General features: G+C 34.4%; 3 protein-coding genes across 3 annotated transcripts; 2 read left to right on the forward strand and 1 right to left on the reverse strand.

Moving 5' to 3' along the window:
• The first annotated feature begins 77 nt into the window (after positions 1-77).
• On the forward strand, positions 78-5,561 carry LOC140050065 (thiosulfate:glutathione sulfurtransferase-like). Its single transcript, XM_072095073.1, has 4 exons — positions 78-366; positions 1,508-1,678; positions 2,001-2,163; positions 3,522-5,561. Exons 1-4 carry the CDS (start codon positions 165-167, stop codon positions 3,580-3,582), a joined length of 597 nt encoding a protein of 198 aa, XP_071951174.1. The 5' UTR covers positions 78-164; the 3' UTR covers positions 3,583-5,561.
• A 767-nt stretch (positions 5,562-6,328) lies between these two features.
• Positions 6,329-8,902, reverse strand: LOC140050064 (parkin coregulated gene protein-like). Its single transcript, XM_072095072.1, has 2 exons — positions 8,535-8,902; positions 6,329-8,149 (listed from the first exon to the last, which is right to left on the reverse strand). The coding sequence occupies exons 1-2, from the start codon at positions 8,784-8,786 to the stop codon at positions 7,667-7,669; spliced, it is 735 nt and encodes a 244-aa protein (XP_071951173.1). The 5' UTR covers positions 8,787-8,902; the 3' UTR covers positions 6,329-7,666.
• Positions 8,903-9,466: 564 nt separating this feature from the next.
• Positions 9,467-15,563, forward strand: LOC140049171 (zinc finger C2HC domain-containing protein 1A-like). Its single transcript, XM_072093989.1, has 7 exons — positions 9,467-9,818; positions 10,314-10,433; positions 11,145-11,280; positions 11,830-11,993; positions 13,390-13,567; positions 13,683-13,896; positions 14,325-15,563. Exons 1-7 carry the CDS (start codon positions 9,759-9,761, stop codon positions 14,527-14,529), a joined length of 1,077 nt encoding a protein of 358 aa, XP_071950090.1. The 5' UTR covers positions 9,467-9,758; the 3' UTR covers positions 14,530-15,563.
• Positions 15,564-15,866: the final 303 nt, after the last annotated feature.

A 15,866-nucleotide genomic window follows, 5' to 3' on the forward strand; every position in this document is an offset into this window, starting at 1 on the left:
GAATATTGTTACCGTATTTATTTTTACTCCCCGTAAAATCAAAGTTGTGTAATTTGAAAAATATAGAGGGCGGTAAAACAAATCAAAACAATTTGCCCAGGGCGGCTAGGCTAGCTAGGGGCTATGTGTTTTTTTTTTTTCGTTTATTTTCTTAAATATTAATTATGACAGGAAAATCAGTCTTTACGTTCACTTTTAAACAAATAAGTAACAAGTACAAACTCGGGGCCAGCTGTTTACCAAGGTCTAATCATGTTTTTTGTGTGCGAAACGCTAAGCCTAGATTTTCTTCGACTTTATCGTCGTTGTTATTGAGAGGCCCCGCGGTAGAAAGGTGTTTAGATCGGGAACTCGTTGAACCTATACGTAAGTATTTCTAGTCAAATAATTGCAATGTTATACTTTAATTTCCGTGATTTGTATTGTACTGAAGTAGTAAAAATTCATTCTAAATTAAGATCTAGGCCTAACTAAGATTGACCTAATTTTTTTACAATCATAATCAATATTTATTAGCCTAGCCTAGCTAGCTAGCTAGTAGGCTATACTGTACGCCGTGGTTAGGATTCCGGCACCGGAACTCAACTGCCCACCGTTAGGGAATCCGACACGCTATTGCGCATGCCCAGAGCTCTGAGAGGTGAATTATAGCTTGCACTAATAGTAATAGTGCCACACACACACCACACCACCGAGAGTCGGGAGTGTTATAGGGATTTACTGTACTATAGCCTAAATAGTCGTTGCGCGAGCGAGAGAGCGATGGATGAAACTTGGCCTATATGCCATACATGAATTAATAATTAAAATACGACTACGCCACGCGTTAAAATAATTATAATGATATTAATAAGTATCAGTATCTATCTAAGAATCGTAATGCTGTTTTTAGCGTTGCGACCCTGACTTCCCGAACAGTTTTTTGCCGTCAACAAATCAACTTGTGATTGCATGTTGTTATCAGTATAATGCATTATGAAAAATCATAAAACTAGTCATGTAATTATATAATTCATAATGATATGAAGTTTATATATGAATGAAGCAACCACTTTTTAATTACAAAATAAATAGGACCCACTGGTCACGTCAAACTGGTAGCCCTAGCCTAGATTAGTGGATCCCGTATTTAGTATGCATCATCTAGGCTAGTTCGCCGTGTGGCGCAGCAATGAAATGATCTATCGCTGTTGATAAGTATAGAGTCGCCGATTACCTCGCTCTGGGCATGCGCAATAGCGTGTCGGATTCCCTAACGGTGGGCAGTTGAGTTCCGGTGCCGGAATCCTAACCACGGCGTATACTGTATATTAATATTATTTATTAAACCTAAATTTAGGCCTAAACTTACAATTTACATATTAATAAATATAGGTATAGTATGAAGACCAGGATAAGTTATGAGTTAAAGGCCTAAGTATATACCTACTGTAGGCCTGTAGTAGGGCCTACAAAAACAGTCTAGGGCCAGGCCTATCTAAAATACATAATACATTTTTTCCCACAGAGAGTTTAAATTTTTCGAAATTGTATGCAACCCAGTCAAATGACTCATCAGTAGTGCCTTTTGAGGAATTGGAGAAAATAATAGACGAAAAAAAAAACCAAATAGTTGATGTACGAGAACCTGCAGAGTTGGAAGAAACTGGGCGTATTGGACAGGCTATGAACATTCCAGGTGAATTTATGTTCCATTGCAGGCTAATTGTGTATATTTTGCAGACCCTATTGGAAAAAAATTTGGCCATTACGTCGGGAATCATTTTAATTTTGTATGTCATTTCAATCTTTATGTTTTTTAAAAAATTCATTTTTTTCTAATCATTTTTGTCTAAACCAACAAAAAATTTGACATTTTGTAATTGCCGAGGTACCTTACCACATGCATAAACCCAGAAGCCTTTTGTTTGTTTTTAATAATTTTCCATAAGTTAACATAGTATTTAATTTAGTAAGCAGCAATACACATTTTAAAATTGTGAAAAAAAATTTAATTGCAGTTGGTGAAGTTGGCGACGCTTTTAAGATGTCAGCCGAGGAGTTTCAATCCAAATATGGGCATAAGAAACCAAACGTCAAAGGAACGAATGTAATATTCTATTGTCTGGCTGGCAAAAGAAGTAAAAAGGCTTTAGAGGCAGCTCATGCTCTGGGATATGTTGAGTAAGTATTATTCAACGTTGAACCTATTATATTAGAACTCCTCCATTGGGACACTGCTATTCATTGACACTCACATACATGCCAACACTCCCTTTTTGGCCGGAAGACTCCATATTTTAGATTAACATCATGGTCCCAGTTTTCTACATTTTCTCCCTGATTACAATGATAACTGAATTTTGACCTATTGTAATATTATTAAAAATGAGACTATAATTATATGATAAGGTAAAAAATAATGATACTGTAATGTAGTCGGTACTTTCCGTGCAGGATAAACAGTTTTTGGCCAACAAATTTCATTAAAAACGTATTGTCCCCCTGAAAAAATAATTCTTAAAAATTTTTTTGTTGAATATTCCATTTTAATGTAACATAATAGTTATCCACTTTGACCAAAAATTAGATCGAAAAAAATGTATTTACCTGAAGAAAAAAATGTAATTTAAAGCAAAAAATTGTCAAATTGGCTGCCAGCCAATGCATTTTTGGTTGAATTTACCCATTTATTTTGTCATTTTACAAGTGAAAACATTTTTTTTTTCTTTTTTTTTTCTATGGAAGTGATTAACTTTATTAAAACTACAAAATAACCTATTCAAAGTCTGATTTAATTAATCTTAATTTTTCATGTTTTGGGGGGACAATACATCTTTAATGCTTTAAATTGCGTTATAAAACTTGCACATTTCTTGCGAACAACCACATGTGCCAAACTAACCATCTTACTAGATTGAGTTGTTCTTTTTAAACGGTTTTCACGATGACCTAAAAACTACGCCCTATAGACTACATAAAGACGGTCAAATGACATTATTATAAATGACATTATTATAAATGACATTATTATAAATGACATCATCTTAAAAGTAAATAAATGTATAGTCTCAGTGGCAGGATTTCATACAATCACAGAAATGTACAAACAGTAAATATGGTTTTGTCCAGATACAGTTTTATTTCAATACTAAATATAATACAGTCTGTTCTGGCTATCTCACATACGTTTTCTCTCTCTTTATAAACATTTTATTCTATCAAGCTCTTCTTTTCCTTCTCTCCTTTCTTACCAGTATACACATTCATATTTAAGGAACGGTCCTAATTAATAAGCATGTACTGGGAGGGGGACTATTTAGTAAAGGGAACATTCCTTGATGATGAGAAAACAGTAATTGATGTGGGTTATAGGATAGTGAACAAAGAGTACCTAGGGATAGGAAGAAACCACTAGGAATGTTAATAGATAGAGTAGGGAGAAATAGTGAAAAAGGGTTGTTGACCTGATGGTCAGAGTGTTACCTTACAGTAGTAATTATGTTGTACTTTAATTGTTATATTGGTTGTTTATTTTTTAGAGCAAAGCACTTTCCAGGCGGTTGGATGGAATGGGCTTCAAACAAAGGCTTGCCAGTTTAATATGGAGTACTAGGGTTATCACAACTTTCTCCATCACCAACGCTATTTAATCACCAAATCAAAACCCCAACTCCAAATCAAAACCTCAACTGTTATTTAATAGTAAGCTCTGTCTACACTATCAAACTAGTTTGACAAAAGAAATTTATAATGTGGAGGAGATATGCCCAAATACGGTAGTGATATGATATAATCATGTCCATTAAGGGCACATCACATTTTGTTGTCACATAAAGTTTGATAGTGTAAACAGAGCTTTACTCTAGGTTGTAAATGGCGATGATTTGACATATTGGTAATAAAAAGATTTATTCTGGCACACATGGCGTTTCATACGTATAACACTATTAAACTAACTATTAAACATAAAACTAGACAACATAAAAAAAGATAACTAACTAGAGAACACTATAATAGTTTAATTGTGAAAGGTCAACGTTGCCAATAGAAAATATGTATTATATTATTATTGTAAAAGTTTACCAAGTTGATAGAACACATTTCAATCGACTCTGCCTATGCAATTATAGTTTCTTCCCCTCAGGATACTATTTTATGTAGTTTTAGAAATAAATTAAAGAAAAGATGATGACCCTTAAGCTTGTTTTCCTGTCGACGCTATCGTAAACAATAATCGGCAATCTTCTACGTAAACATTGAAATGTTAACGATTTACAGGAAAAGGTACTCGCTATCGTTATCATTCCAACTTAATCATTTTCAAACGATCGTCGTTGAACTGTTACGATCAACGACGATAGCGTCGACAGAAAAACAGGCTTAAGGAACAAAGTGTATATTATCAAGTATTGGTGCCAAGGGTGTATTTCTTTCCTATTATATAAAAAAAAAACATTTTTTGGAGGGGGCTAACCCTAATTTTGGGAGAGTTGATAAATAATGTTTAGTATTGAAATTGAATAAAATATAAATACCAGATAAAATAAGTTATTGAATTCTTATTTCATCAAAAGATTTACAATAGTTGGTTAATACAGTATAGTGTACTACCTCATTAACTATCTTTAAAATTTGAATAAAACAATGCAACAATATTAAAATATTAAAATAAATAATTAAGATTGTGTGTTGTATTATATACAGTCAAGCATTTGCACTAAAGCTTGGTTCCCACTAGAACGTAACGCAAGGACGTAAACGCAACGCAAGCGTTTTAATCAATGACAAGCGAAGTTATAGACAGTTAGCAATCAAAAGCGAATAAGCCATCGCTTGTGATTGGTCAATTCACTTGCGTTGCGTTACGTCCTTGCGTTGCGTCGCTAGTGGGAACCACGCTTTAGTGAGAAATCTATTGTTTTTAGATAAGTTCATACCAGTAGCTGATGAATTTTCAATAGACTTTTTAATACTATTAGAGCTGTAGCTTGGTGGTTAACATGCTTGCCTTTCAATCCCAATGTACAGGGTTCAATCCTAACCTAGTGCCAGGATAGTAACTCACGACTCTTTCAACTCCACTCCCTAAACCTCATTTAATGAGACTCAGTTTATAAGCACGATAGATTATTAAATAGTTGATCCATCCTGTAATTGGCGAGTTACTCGCTGTTGGATGCGTATGAAATAAAAAAATTAATAAATATATACTAGCTATTTGTGCTAGGAAAAAAATTGTTTAACATGTACATCTCAGGAGTGTACTTATTATACACTATACAAAAACATTTTCTGAAGAATAGATAATGATCAGAGTTTCATTGAAGGATTCCCACATTTTATCCAGCCTGCCCTATCTTACAAACAAGACCTATGTAAAGTGTTTACTCCTTCTTCCAATACAGTAATAATTTATTATCCCAAGGATTTGAATCTCAACAAATGTTTTGAAAGTAGCAATGACATCTAAATAATAGATTTAAATATGAATGTTTATTGGTGCGATGGTACAAATAATTTCATAAGGTGGAAGATAAAATCCTATTTTCATGAACTGAGTGAAAATTTGATATTTCACGGAATATTTTTATTTGTACTATTGCACTAATATAAAACATTCATTACTATATTTGTTCAATATAACATCAAGATAGATTCTTGTCATTGCCATCATTCTAATCTTCTTGTTGTGAATGAGAGATCGCATTGTGCGTGTCACTGCTTCCGTTCGTAGAAGCAGAGATGATGCTGCTGGATTTCATGCATATTCAAATACTATTACATGATCGTTAAATAGTATGTACTATTGCACACCATGTGACCCACAATCAAATCACAGGAATTTATTTAGGTGTTAATAGGTTATAAAATATAATAAATAAAAAACACTAACTTCAAAAAGTTTTAGGGAACAGTACAGTATATTTAATTTGTAACTGACTAACATTTTACATATTTATATACAAGGTTCAACAAAACACTGATATTATATAGTCAACTTTTTATTGGTGGGTTCAGTTTTCAATTACAAAACAAATGTTTTATGATATTTTTTTAAATATCTTAATTGATTGTTCAGAAAATAAAATTTTTTAAAAAGGCAATTGAAATAAACTTTCATTTCTAAATTGAAAATTTTTTATTTACCAAGTTACCGTATGACTTATGTATTGACTTTTGGGAAATTTACCAAACTTGTGTCAGAATTTAGCCTACTGTAAAGCAGGGGATGGAATCAGTCATTATACAGTAGTAGTATTAATAACCACATTATTGTGAAAATACAGTACAATAACCCTTAAAGGGGGATAGTATTTCCCTATTGTTAAAAGAGAATAGTAGTTGAATAACCCCTATTAAAAGAGGATGGTATAGTATGTTAAAACACACATTTTACCTTGTTGTTTCACACGGATGTGACCCTTTAATGGATGTCCCAAAGCAGGGGTTCTAGTGCCACTACAAAAAAAAGCAATGGCTCCACAACGGTGTTAATTGAAACTTTGCATGACATGATAGATTTTGAGGAGTCAAATTATGTTCCTCTTTTTGCTTAATGAAAACTTATTGATGACAACTGTCATAATGAATGCATAAATATTGTTTTAATGTACAATTACAAAATGATGTAAATAAAATGTACCACAGTAATAATATTAATAAGTAAATTCCTAATAAAATACAATATTTTAGTTGGCTTTGGTGTCGCTTAACATTAATTAAAACACACATTTTGGTATTTAAAGATTAATATACCAATTATTAAATCCTTATTTACAATAATTACAAAGTACGGCAACATGTATAGGTTATTTTGTAATGTAGAAAGGGATGTTAAGTTACAAAAAGTAAGTGCCCAAAAAAAAGTAGGTAACAAGTTGGGTTCTTAGGAAGAATTCGGTGAGAAAATGAGGTGGATGGAAGTAGGAAGAACTAGACTACAGTAGGTGATTCTTCTCAGAAAAACTACTGTGCATCCACACTACTAGTAGTACTAGTCATCTTTTGTTGGTTAACAAAAGCTCTGTCTACATTTCCAAACTAGTTTGACAAAAAAGTGTGATGTACAGTACTACCCAAATATGGTAGTGATATGACATCATGTCTATGGGCACATTTTTTGTAACGTAAAGTTTGATAGTGTAAACAGAGCTTAACAGTGGGTTTGAATTAGTATTACTATTCAGTAACATTCTTGATAATTAAAGTGTGAACTCGGGAAACTATTATTCACAAGTGCAGATGTCAATCTTAAGTTGAGTTTTGACAACACAATTGTCATTAGACAATAGCTAGTACAATAATACACATAACAGTGATACATTCACCACATTTGAATAAAACCCTATTAAAAACACTATTGTTGTAACACATTAAGATTTTGCTATAGGTGTAATATTAACAAGACTAATATTATTGTACAATGGAACCTGAAAAGCACCCAGTTGGAAGTAGAAGTTGTTGATAGAACTTGTTTAAAAATAGCATTTATATAAATAAATATTTTTTGATACCTTTGAAATCTGTGGACGGAAAGAGTATGGAAGAATAGACAATTTGCCTTCAGTTATTTATATATTCTGTATTAATTCATATTGATAATAGTTAATACTTTATAAAAATAATAACTAGCAAATGTAATAGAAAGTAATATCATTTGAAACACGGCTGATAATTGTCTGACTTAGTTCATTATGCACGATTCATATGTAGGAACCATATATTTGATGTTGATAAATGCGTCATCTCCTCCATGTCGTTCAAATGCCTCTAGCGTTTCTTGAACCAAATCCCCAACGTTCATTCTCTTTTGTTGGCTGTAATCAATTCCGTCTCCTGAGTTTAAGTTATCATTCTTGAAAATGTTAAGAACCGGAAGGATCTGTCTGTAGTAAGGAACCAGAGCCTCGCCAACAACTTCAGCGGACACAACCAGATGCTGGAGGATTTTCAGAGTCGTGCAGATTACAAAACGATTCCTCATCTGCAGAGCTTCTTTGATGGGAATAATCAGTTGAGGGATGACCGGTAGAATCTTGTTTCCACCATGTTCCAGCATGTCATGAACCCCTTGTTGAGCAAAAAAGTCACACGGATGCGACGTCTCGCACAAACCAGCGAAGAACATTGGCAGGTAGTGATGGTAATCTAATTTTTCGATCTCAACCTGTAATTGTAACAAAACAAAGATGCAAGATAAATAATGTGAGTGTTTAGCCTACACTGTTAAATTAAATTAAATCTTCATACTGTCTGTACATTGGCTATTAAAAAAAACAAAGGGGAGGATAAAATAATGTTTAACTTTTATTTTAAATACTCAACAAATTGATTGTTGGCGGAAGGATGCGGTAGTAATAGTATTATGTCAGGCTTAGCCTACATCTTCACATTCCCTTATTTTTTAGGATCCTCTAGCTAGGCCTACCTACTCTAGTAGGGCTAGCCTGGCCTAGCCTAGCTAGTAGTAGTAGTAGGCTAGCTAGAGCTGGGGAGGCTAACCCTTTAGTCCCAATAAAGAATTAAATAAAAAATCTAGGCTAATATCATACCTTCCACGCAATCTTGTTTCCCTTCGTATCATGATCCAAGGCAATTGGGAAATCACCTCTTTCGTAAAATTTCTTGAATACTGTGGGTTTTGTAAGCGGTCTTTCCACAAATGCACCAGCGGCCGGTGGAGATTTAACTTTGGTGTTTTTCATTCTGGATTTTGTCGAGAACCCATCGGCATCTAAGTTCTTTTCTACTTTCGTGGTTTTCTTCTGACCAGTGACAGCAAAATCTGGCTTTGAGACAATCATATTTCACGTCTGTTATTGCTAACTACACCTTATATATCTTCTAAGTTCAGAAATATGAACGTTCTTGTCACCAAAACAACCTACGTTCAGCACGCGACTAACACCTTTCACAAAATAATGGCGAAATCTGTATGTACTCGGTTGCTAAGACAATACAATACACATAGCAACAATAGCCTCGTTCACAATGATTATTTATAATTTATTATTATTTTTATTTACATTCCAAACATTCTTTATAAAAAGGAATATTATTGTTGAATTAGGTTCTATGAATAAATACATCATAATCTGATAATTGTTTGAGTTTATCCCTATTTTGTTAAAATGCGTAATAGCATGTAGGAGGCCTACTACGCCTACTAACTAGCTGTCTTATAAAAAAATAAGCAAACTAATACGTTTTTAGAGTAGATTTGAGAATTTAAATGGATAGTGATTTTTATTTAAATTAATTAAGATGTTGTCATTGATTTACTAATAAATTGTTAGATTTTTTTTCTTCAATAAATGAACTTTCTTTATGTGTAAATCAATACTGGAAAATGTAGTCTAGTATCGTCAAAGCCATTAGAGCGTATAATTCAGAATACGTCATTATCGTCATGGTACCATGACGCTATTAGCCCTACCAGACATTATTAAGCCTGTCTTATTCGACATTCAGCATATTAATATTATTGTGTTTTGAGAAAATTGACTGAAAGCAGGGCTTCGAGGAGGCCTATCAAAATTGAGTAGGCTGTGATACTAACTATAGGTATATACTTAGCTAGGTTTAATACTGCTCGGGGTAATTTTCTGTCAAGACGCAGCAGTGTATTTTGTTCAATTTATTAAACCATATGAAGAATGAGCTTATAATTCAAGCTATGTTCATTTTACCGTGATGATGTCGACTTCTACTGAACCTATGTGACTCGATACGGATGTATACGTAATGGAAAGGCCATCGCCGGCGTGTGATCAACAATGAATGAAGCGTTAATCCCGTGTTCCAATTGTGGAAGAACATTTGCACAATCAAGAGTGGTAATATTTCGCGCCGCTTTTACTTTTATAATTAAAATAGATCTAGGGATATAGACATGTTTAAAATGGTTGGCCTAGTAGTAGTAATAGGCATAGTTTCGTTCCAACTTGGACGCAACGGATGGGAAAAACGTAAGAAGAGTTGGACCCATCAAGCGACAGTTGGAATATAATAGTAGTTCAAAGCGTCTTGATTGGTCCAATTATTTATGGCGCGCTTACGTCGTCCATGCGTTGTCTAACAAAAGGGAACAATGGTAGGGTTGCCGCTGTTGCCTAGGTCAGTTTTGACCGTGTTGACATTACCGGATTATCGCCGTATCAAATTAAAGAAATATCTTGATTTGTAAATAGCAATATTGTAGGCTAGGCCCCTACGCCATTGATCGATTAATTATCATATTTATAGAATCAAGATTAATCAGATTGTGCGCATTGCTATTATAGGCCTACTTACATCATTATTAAATAATAATTATAAATAATTGTTTGCAGAGTAAGCATCAGAATATTTGCAGAAAATCAAGTAAACGGCGGCCGACTTTTGATTCCGGAAAGCAGCGAGCAGAGGGAACAGACATTCCGTTCTCGGTGACGAAGAGAACTCGTCAAAAAGTTAGTGATAAATGTATTGAAATCTAATATTACCAATTAATCATGAGCTAGTACAGGGCCGTACGCAAGATTTTATTTGGGTGCGCAAGTTATTTAATTGGGATCAACCATAAGTATACTATATGGGCTGGTGGGTCAAGGGGATCGTCAACGGTTAATTTGGTAAATTTCAATCGGTTAACCGGGCACATAAATACGGAAAATGTCTTCTACCTTTAAAAATGTTAAGACGTAACAAAAATAATGGTGAACAATATTAAACAAAATAACATTCTTGTATATTGACGTTCTTCTTGATATTATGTACGCACCTGTCATCGGCTAATAGTATAATTCTGTAAAATGATCTGTTAGCATTTACGAATTTTACCGTGTGATTCCTGTCTTTATGTACAAAAATAGTAAATGGCCCTGAAAGTACGTTTTACAACTGTATAATTTCTGTTATTTGTGATAACGAATTAACTATTTGAATAAGCTGTTCCTATTCCATTGGAATCCTCTAAGGGTATCACAGATAGAGGTTATGGCAAAAGGAAAGAGAGTAGGGATTGGCCGTATGATAAAACTTTTCCCCTTTCGTTTCGGAGGAAAGTGTCCCATCAGAGTGTCTCAAAAGGATGGACTGTATTAAGTAAGCCCAAGTATAATTACAGTAAGCAAAATGAGCGGAGATGTGTACGTCGTTGTTATCGTCTTCGTTCATTACAGAATGGCATTACAAAAACCAACTGGCGTCAACGGCATCAGGAATTCATATCAGCAATACGCAATGCAAGGAAAGCAGTATTAGCGGTTCGTACAGGGCAGCCGTTACCCCCACCTCCCCCGCCAGCAGACAATCCAGGTACGCCTTTTTTTGTTTTTGGGTGTTTCTTTCATGAAAATCGGCAGTTACAGAATAATATTGCACCAATACACGAGTGGGACAGTATCATATAGGCCTATATAATTATATATAACTTTATTCTCAATCTCAGATTAAAAGTATACATTATTAATAATAAATGTATTTTGAATATTAACAAATACAAAATGATTGGAAGTTGTGAATGTGGTTAAGCTGTATAAGCACAAGCTTTAGACGCAAAGCCCCTTTAATGAATACATTTTTAAAATAAATAAATAAGTAAATAAATAAATAAAGTAAAAATTTCAGTAAAATGTACCATAATAATTGTAACGATAATAATAACAATACTAATAATAGCAATAATGCAATGATGATAATAACAAATCAAATGTCGAGAGAAAATTAATTAACCAGGAACTTATAATTAAAGATAACTGGTGACAAACATATCATGAATTTTATATTTGAACATACCAATACTGGTTAACATATAAAAAATAAGTTCATGTGTTTCATATATATTATGACGTATGTTCTTCGCAGATTATATCACATGTAGATCCTGTTACAGACGTTTCAATGCGCAGGCAGCGGCACGGCATATTCCCGTGTGCACCAATAGAAGAAAAGAACTCGGAGAACCAGTGTCATTTGCCTTTAGGACTGTTCCAGGAGACTATGGAAGCAAAAACTACTATGCAAAACAGGTAACTGTCAATACACAATTCGACAGCCTATGGGCCTACATAGTATACTTGTTTCTTTCGTACTGGAAAAACAATGAAAAGACGTCGTCGATAATGAGATGGTGCACACATTGAGAGAGAGATAACGTATGCGTATAGGCCTACTGTAGGCCTAAGATTGACCATGTGCATCATACTTTAACCTTTTTATTACTTATTGATAATTGTCCGCCAATCAATAATAATAAAATAATAAACAGTATTTATATAGCGCCTAATGGATCACTGACCCCTCTAGGTGCTTTACATAGGACCTTAACTAATGGTAATAAACTATCCCCCGCCGGACACCATTCCGGTATTTCTTAGTCGAGGTTTCGGGGATGGAGACAATCAATAATGTGAAAAAAAAAAAAAAAATGTAACAAAGCTTAACTATGCTTAACTAAGGTAAAACTATCCCCCGCCGGACACCATCCCAATATAAAACACTATGTTTCTTCTTCCTCTATTGGTCATCCCATTCCGAAATCTTGAAGCAGTAAGAAAAATGGCCTATGCTCAAGACAGTTATGGACACAATAAATTAAAACACGATGAAAGTTCTTTCTAAATGGTCAACTTAACTTTATTAATGCCATAGCTTAAGCGCTTCTCACCGATCGATCGACTTCCTACTTCTATGAGAAGAAGAAGTCGTGTCACGTGACATAAGAATAATAAACGGCTGTGATTGTTAAGCTTTGGTTCCCACTAGGACGTTCCGCGTAATTTTACCAATCACAAGCTATGGATAATCCAAACTGATGCTTGTCATGGTCAACTCGCTTGTGTTGCACTTGGTCTTTGCCTTGTGTGTAGTGGGAACCAAGCTTTAGCGCTATCTACCATTCATTGTATCATAGAGATAATATCTCTATGATTGTATTAATACTACACGCCTTTATGTTGGGCCCGGTAGTGATATTTATTTCCGTCCATAAGTTACTGCTCCTAAAACGTCACAAAACAAACATGAATATTCAAAAGTCATATCCAAAAAGGTGTGATGTAAGAATTGGGCTAACTACAATTCGCTAATGCAAATGCTTTCTGTCGAGCCGACTGTTTAGTCGAATGGATTAGCCTAGACTATGGACTTTACATGTCGAATTTTGAATATCATGAGCAACTTATTTTTAATTTATAGTAAGAGAGAGGGTTAGGTTTTAGTTATATTTAGGAAGTAATTCGGCTATCTTTCACATAAGTGGTCCCCAATTTATGTACGAAAAAAAATCGCGGCCCCGTAATTCAGTTGTGTGCTTTTCACATAGGGCCTACAGTATAAGCCTAATGCGAAATTTTGTAACTGGAGAGATTTGAATGAAACCTAACCACAGTGACCCTAACTCATGATTTTGTTTTCACGAAACAGTATGCTAAGACAGTACCGAAGCCATCAGTAAAATCAAGCATTTCGAGAAGAAACTTAACTGATGTTTCCCATGAAGATGAGAGTGTTTGGCCATTTTCAATGAATGGAAACATGTCATCGAATTCTTCCATATTCCCGTACAACGGCTGTAGCACTAGTAGTGAAAGACGGTATCAAGGTATATGCATGCACCTACAACTGATTTCGAGTCACACGCAATGGCTGATGTAAAACGGCATTTGAATCATACCTGAAATCATACATAATATAGCATGATAATTTAAATTTTCCAGATCAACCTAACGTTTTAACCAATACCGGGTTATCGCCTGTAATGTTATCTGGTAATCGTTACAAACAGTATCAAAGACCTAGTCCAGGATTCGCTGTAGCACCACGTCTACGTCTGCCAAAGAAACCAGTACCACAACCTCAAGGATCAAGATCAATGTCTGGCTCTTCAGTTATTCGTTATAACATACAGCGAGGTGGTCACCCACAGTTAAGGTGATTTTTCAGTAGCTAAACATGTATCTTTAACTGCCATGAAACACGTATGGAACGCCGTTACTGCCTTCTTCGGCTCTTTTTACAACTTTCGGCCCTTTACCATTTGGCTCTTTCATCATTTTATACGGCTCTTTTACCATTACGTTCGGGCACTTTCACCATTTTATACGGCTCTCTTTCATCATTTCATACGGCTCTTTCATCATTCCATACGGCTCTGGTAAAAGATCCGTATACAATGGCCAAATGGGAAACAAGCCGAACAAGGCAGTAACGGCGTTCCACACACACGTCTGAGACTACAGATGACTACAATAAAATCATTGGTCGTCGAAAAATCAATAAAAATACATAAAACAACCTGTTTAGTTACCATAAGCATAATAATAAAAGGATGCTGATCAGTATTATCTTTATTTATACAGCCGGTCACTACCAACTCCAACAATCACGACGCCCAGGTCACGTTGTAAAATTAGTAAAAACTCTTCTGATGATGCCTTCCAAGAAGGCAGGCCTAAAAGTCGATTACCCGCTCGGCGCGAAAGACTTTTGTCAGCAAGGGAACCCCACAACGAAGGCCCAAGGATAGTATATACTTTTGGAAATATGCAAGTGTATGAAGACTGAAGGCCATTTATAAGTAATTAATATTATTAGAATGTAAGATATATTTTAAAAATCTTTGTCTTTAAACCGCCATGGAAGGACCGAGAGCCTTCCAATATCATTCGTGCAATATAATAAGATAGGCCTAAGTTTTAAAAAAAATACAACTTATAACCACAATATTTCCCCTGTCGTAATCAGCTCCACAGTCGAGACCAAAGCCAATTAAAAGTGATATAAGGCTAATATCATGTTTTGATGAAGAAATGATTACCTATCATTATAAAAGTAAACCAATTCAACCTATTCAATATAAGCGGAAGTACATAATATTAATAATAAATTAAAGCTATAATAAAGATGATAAAATATTGATAGCAATTAGTAGGCCTATGGTAGGGCAAATACATTGTGTGGAAAATTGACTAGAGAATTATAAAAAACTGGATTCAAATATATAAACTAATGCATTAAACGGAATGTTTGGGAACATGAACTTAGAAAAAACACATGATCGATACTGGAACCGTTAGTTTATCCGTGGTATACTTGTATAAACACATTACCATGTGCATGAATAGAGATAGTTAGTCTGGGCTGCAGACGGAGTTTTGTCTTAATATTAGTAAAAATATAAATATTTTTGCACATATGGCGTTTCATACGTGTATTACTTGAGTTTGGATACTCCGACAAAAATCGCGGTCGAAATAAAAACAAATAAATAAAAAAAAAGACAATAAATACAGACTTGGGGCAAGTCTAAGAGATAGTCTATGCACGGTGTATATCAACGTAAGAACAGACGGCTGGATTAAAAAAACAACCCCAAAGACTTAACGTATCTTATGGAGGCTAATTATTCAAAATTTCAAACCGTAGTAAAATCACGAGAGACAGAGCTGCTCAGTCTTAAATGTAAGTATACTTCGATTTTAGAGAAACTTTTATTTATTATGTACTGTAAGTTTATTCAGGTTTCCGTGACAATCCAGCACTTAGTAAAGTGATAATGGGATGATAAAATAAATGATTATTTGCTATCTTCTGTAGGCCTACTCGCTGTTGATAGTCATTTAGTTCATTATTTTGTTGTTTGTTATAGGCCTACTATGTGTATTTGTTCTGAATTACGGTATAATAACAGTATGTGATTAGTAATGTTTAATTGAAGTTGTATTATTTTATTGCTCAAAATACATCAATAACTCGACGTGAGGCCATTTCAGTTTCAGAAGAACTTTCTTTTATTTCGCCAACTACACGCTAAAGCTTGTTACACAAAGCAATAGCATCATCTACCGTATATTTTTAATAATGAATATCATTTGTTAAGAAAAATATATCCAGTATAGCTT

The sequence above is a fragment of the Antedon mediterranea genome, chromosome 5 (genome assembly GCF_964355755.1).
Source record: "Antedon mediterranea chromosome 5, ecAntMedi1.1, whole genome shotgun sequence".
Classification (NCBI taxonomy): domain Eukaryota; kingdom Metazoa; phylum Echinodermata; class Crinoidea; order Comatulida; family Antedonidae; genus Antedon; species Antedon mediterranea.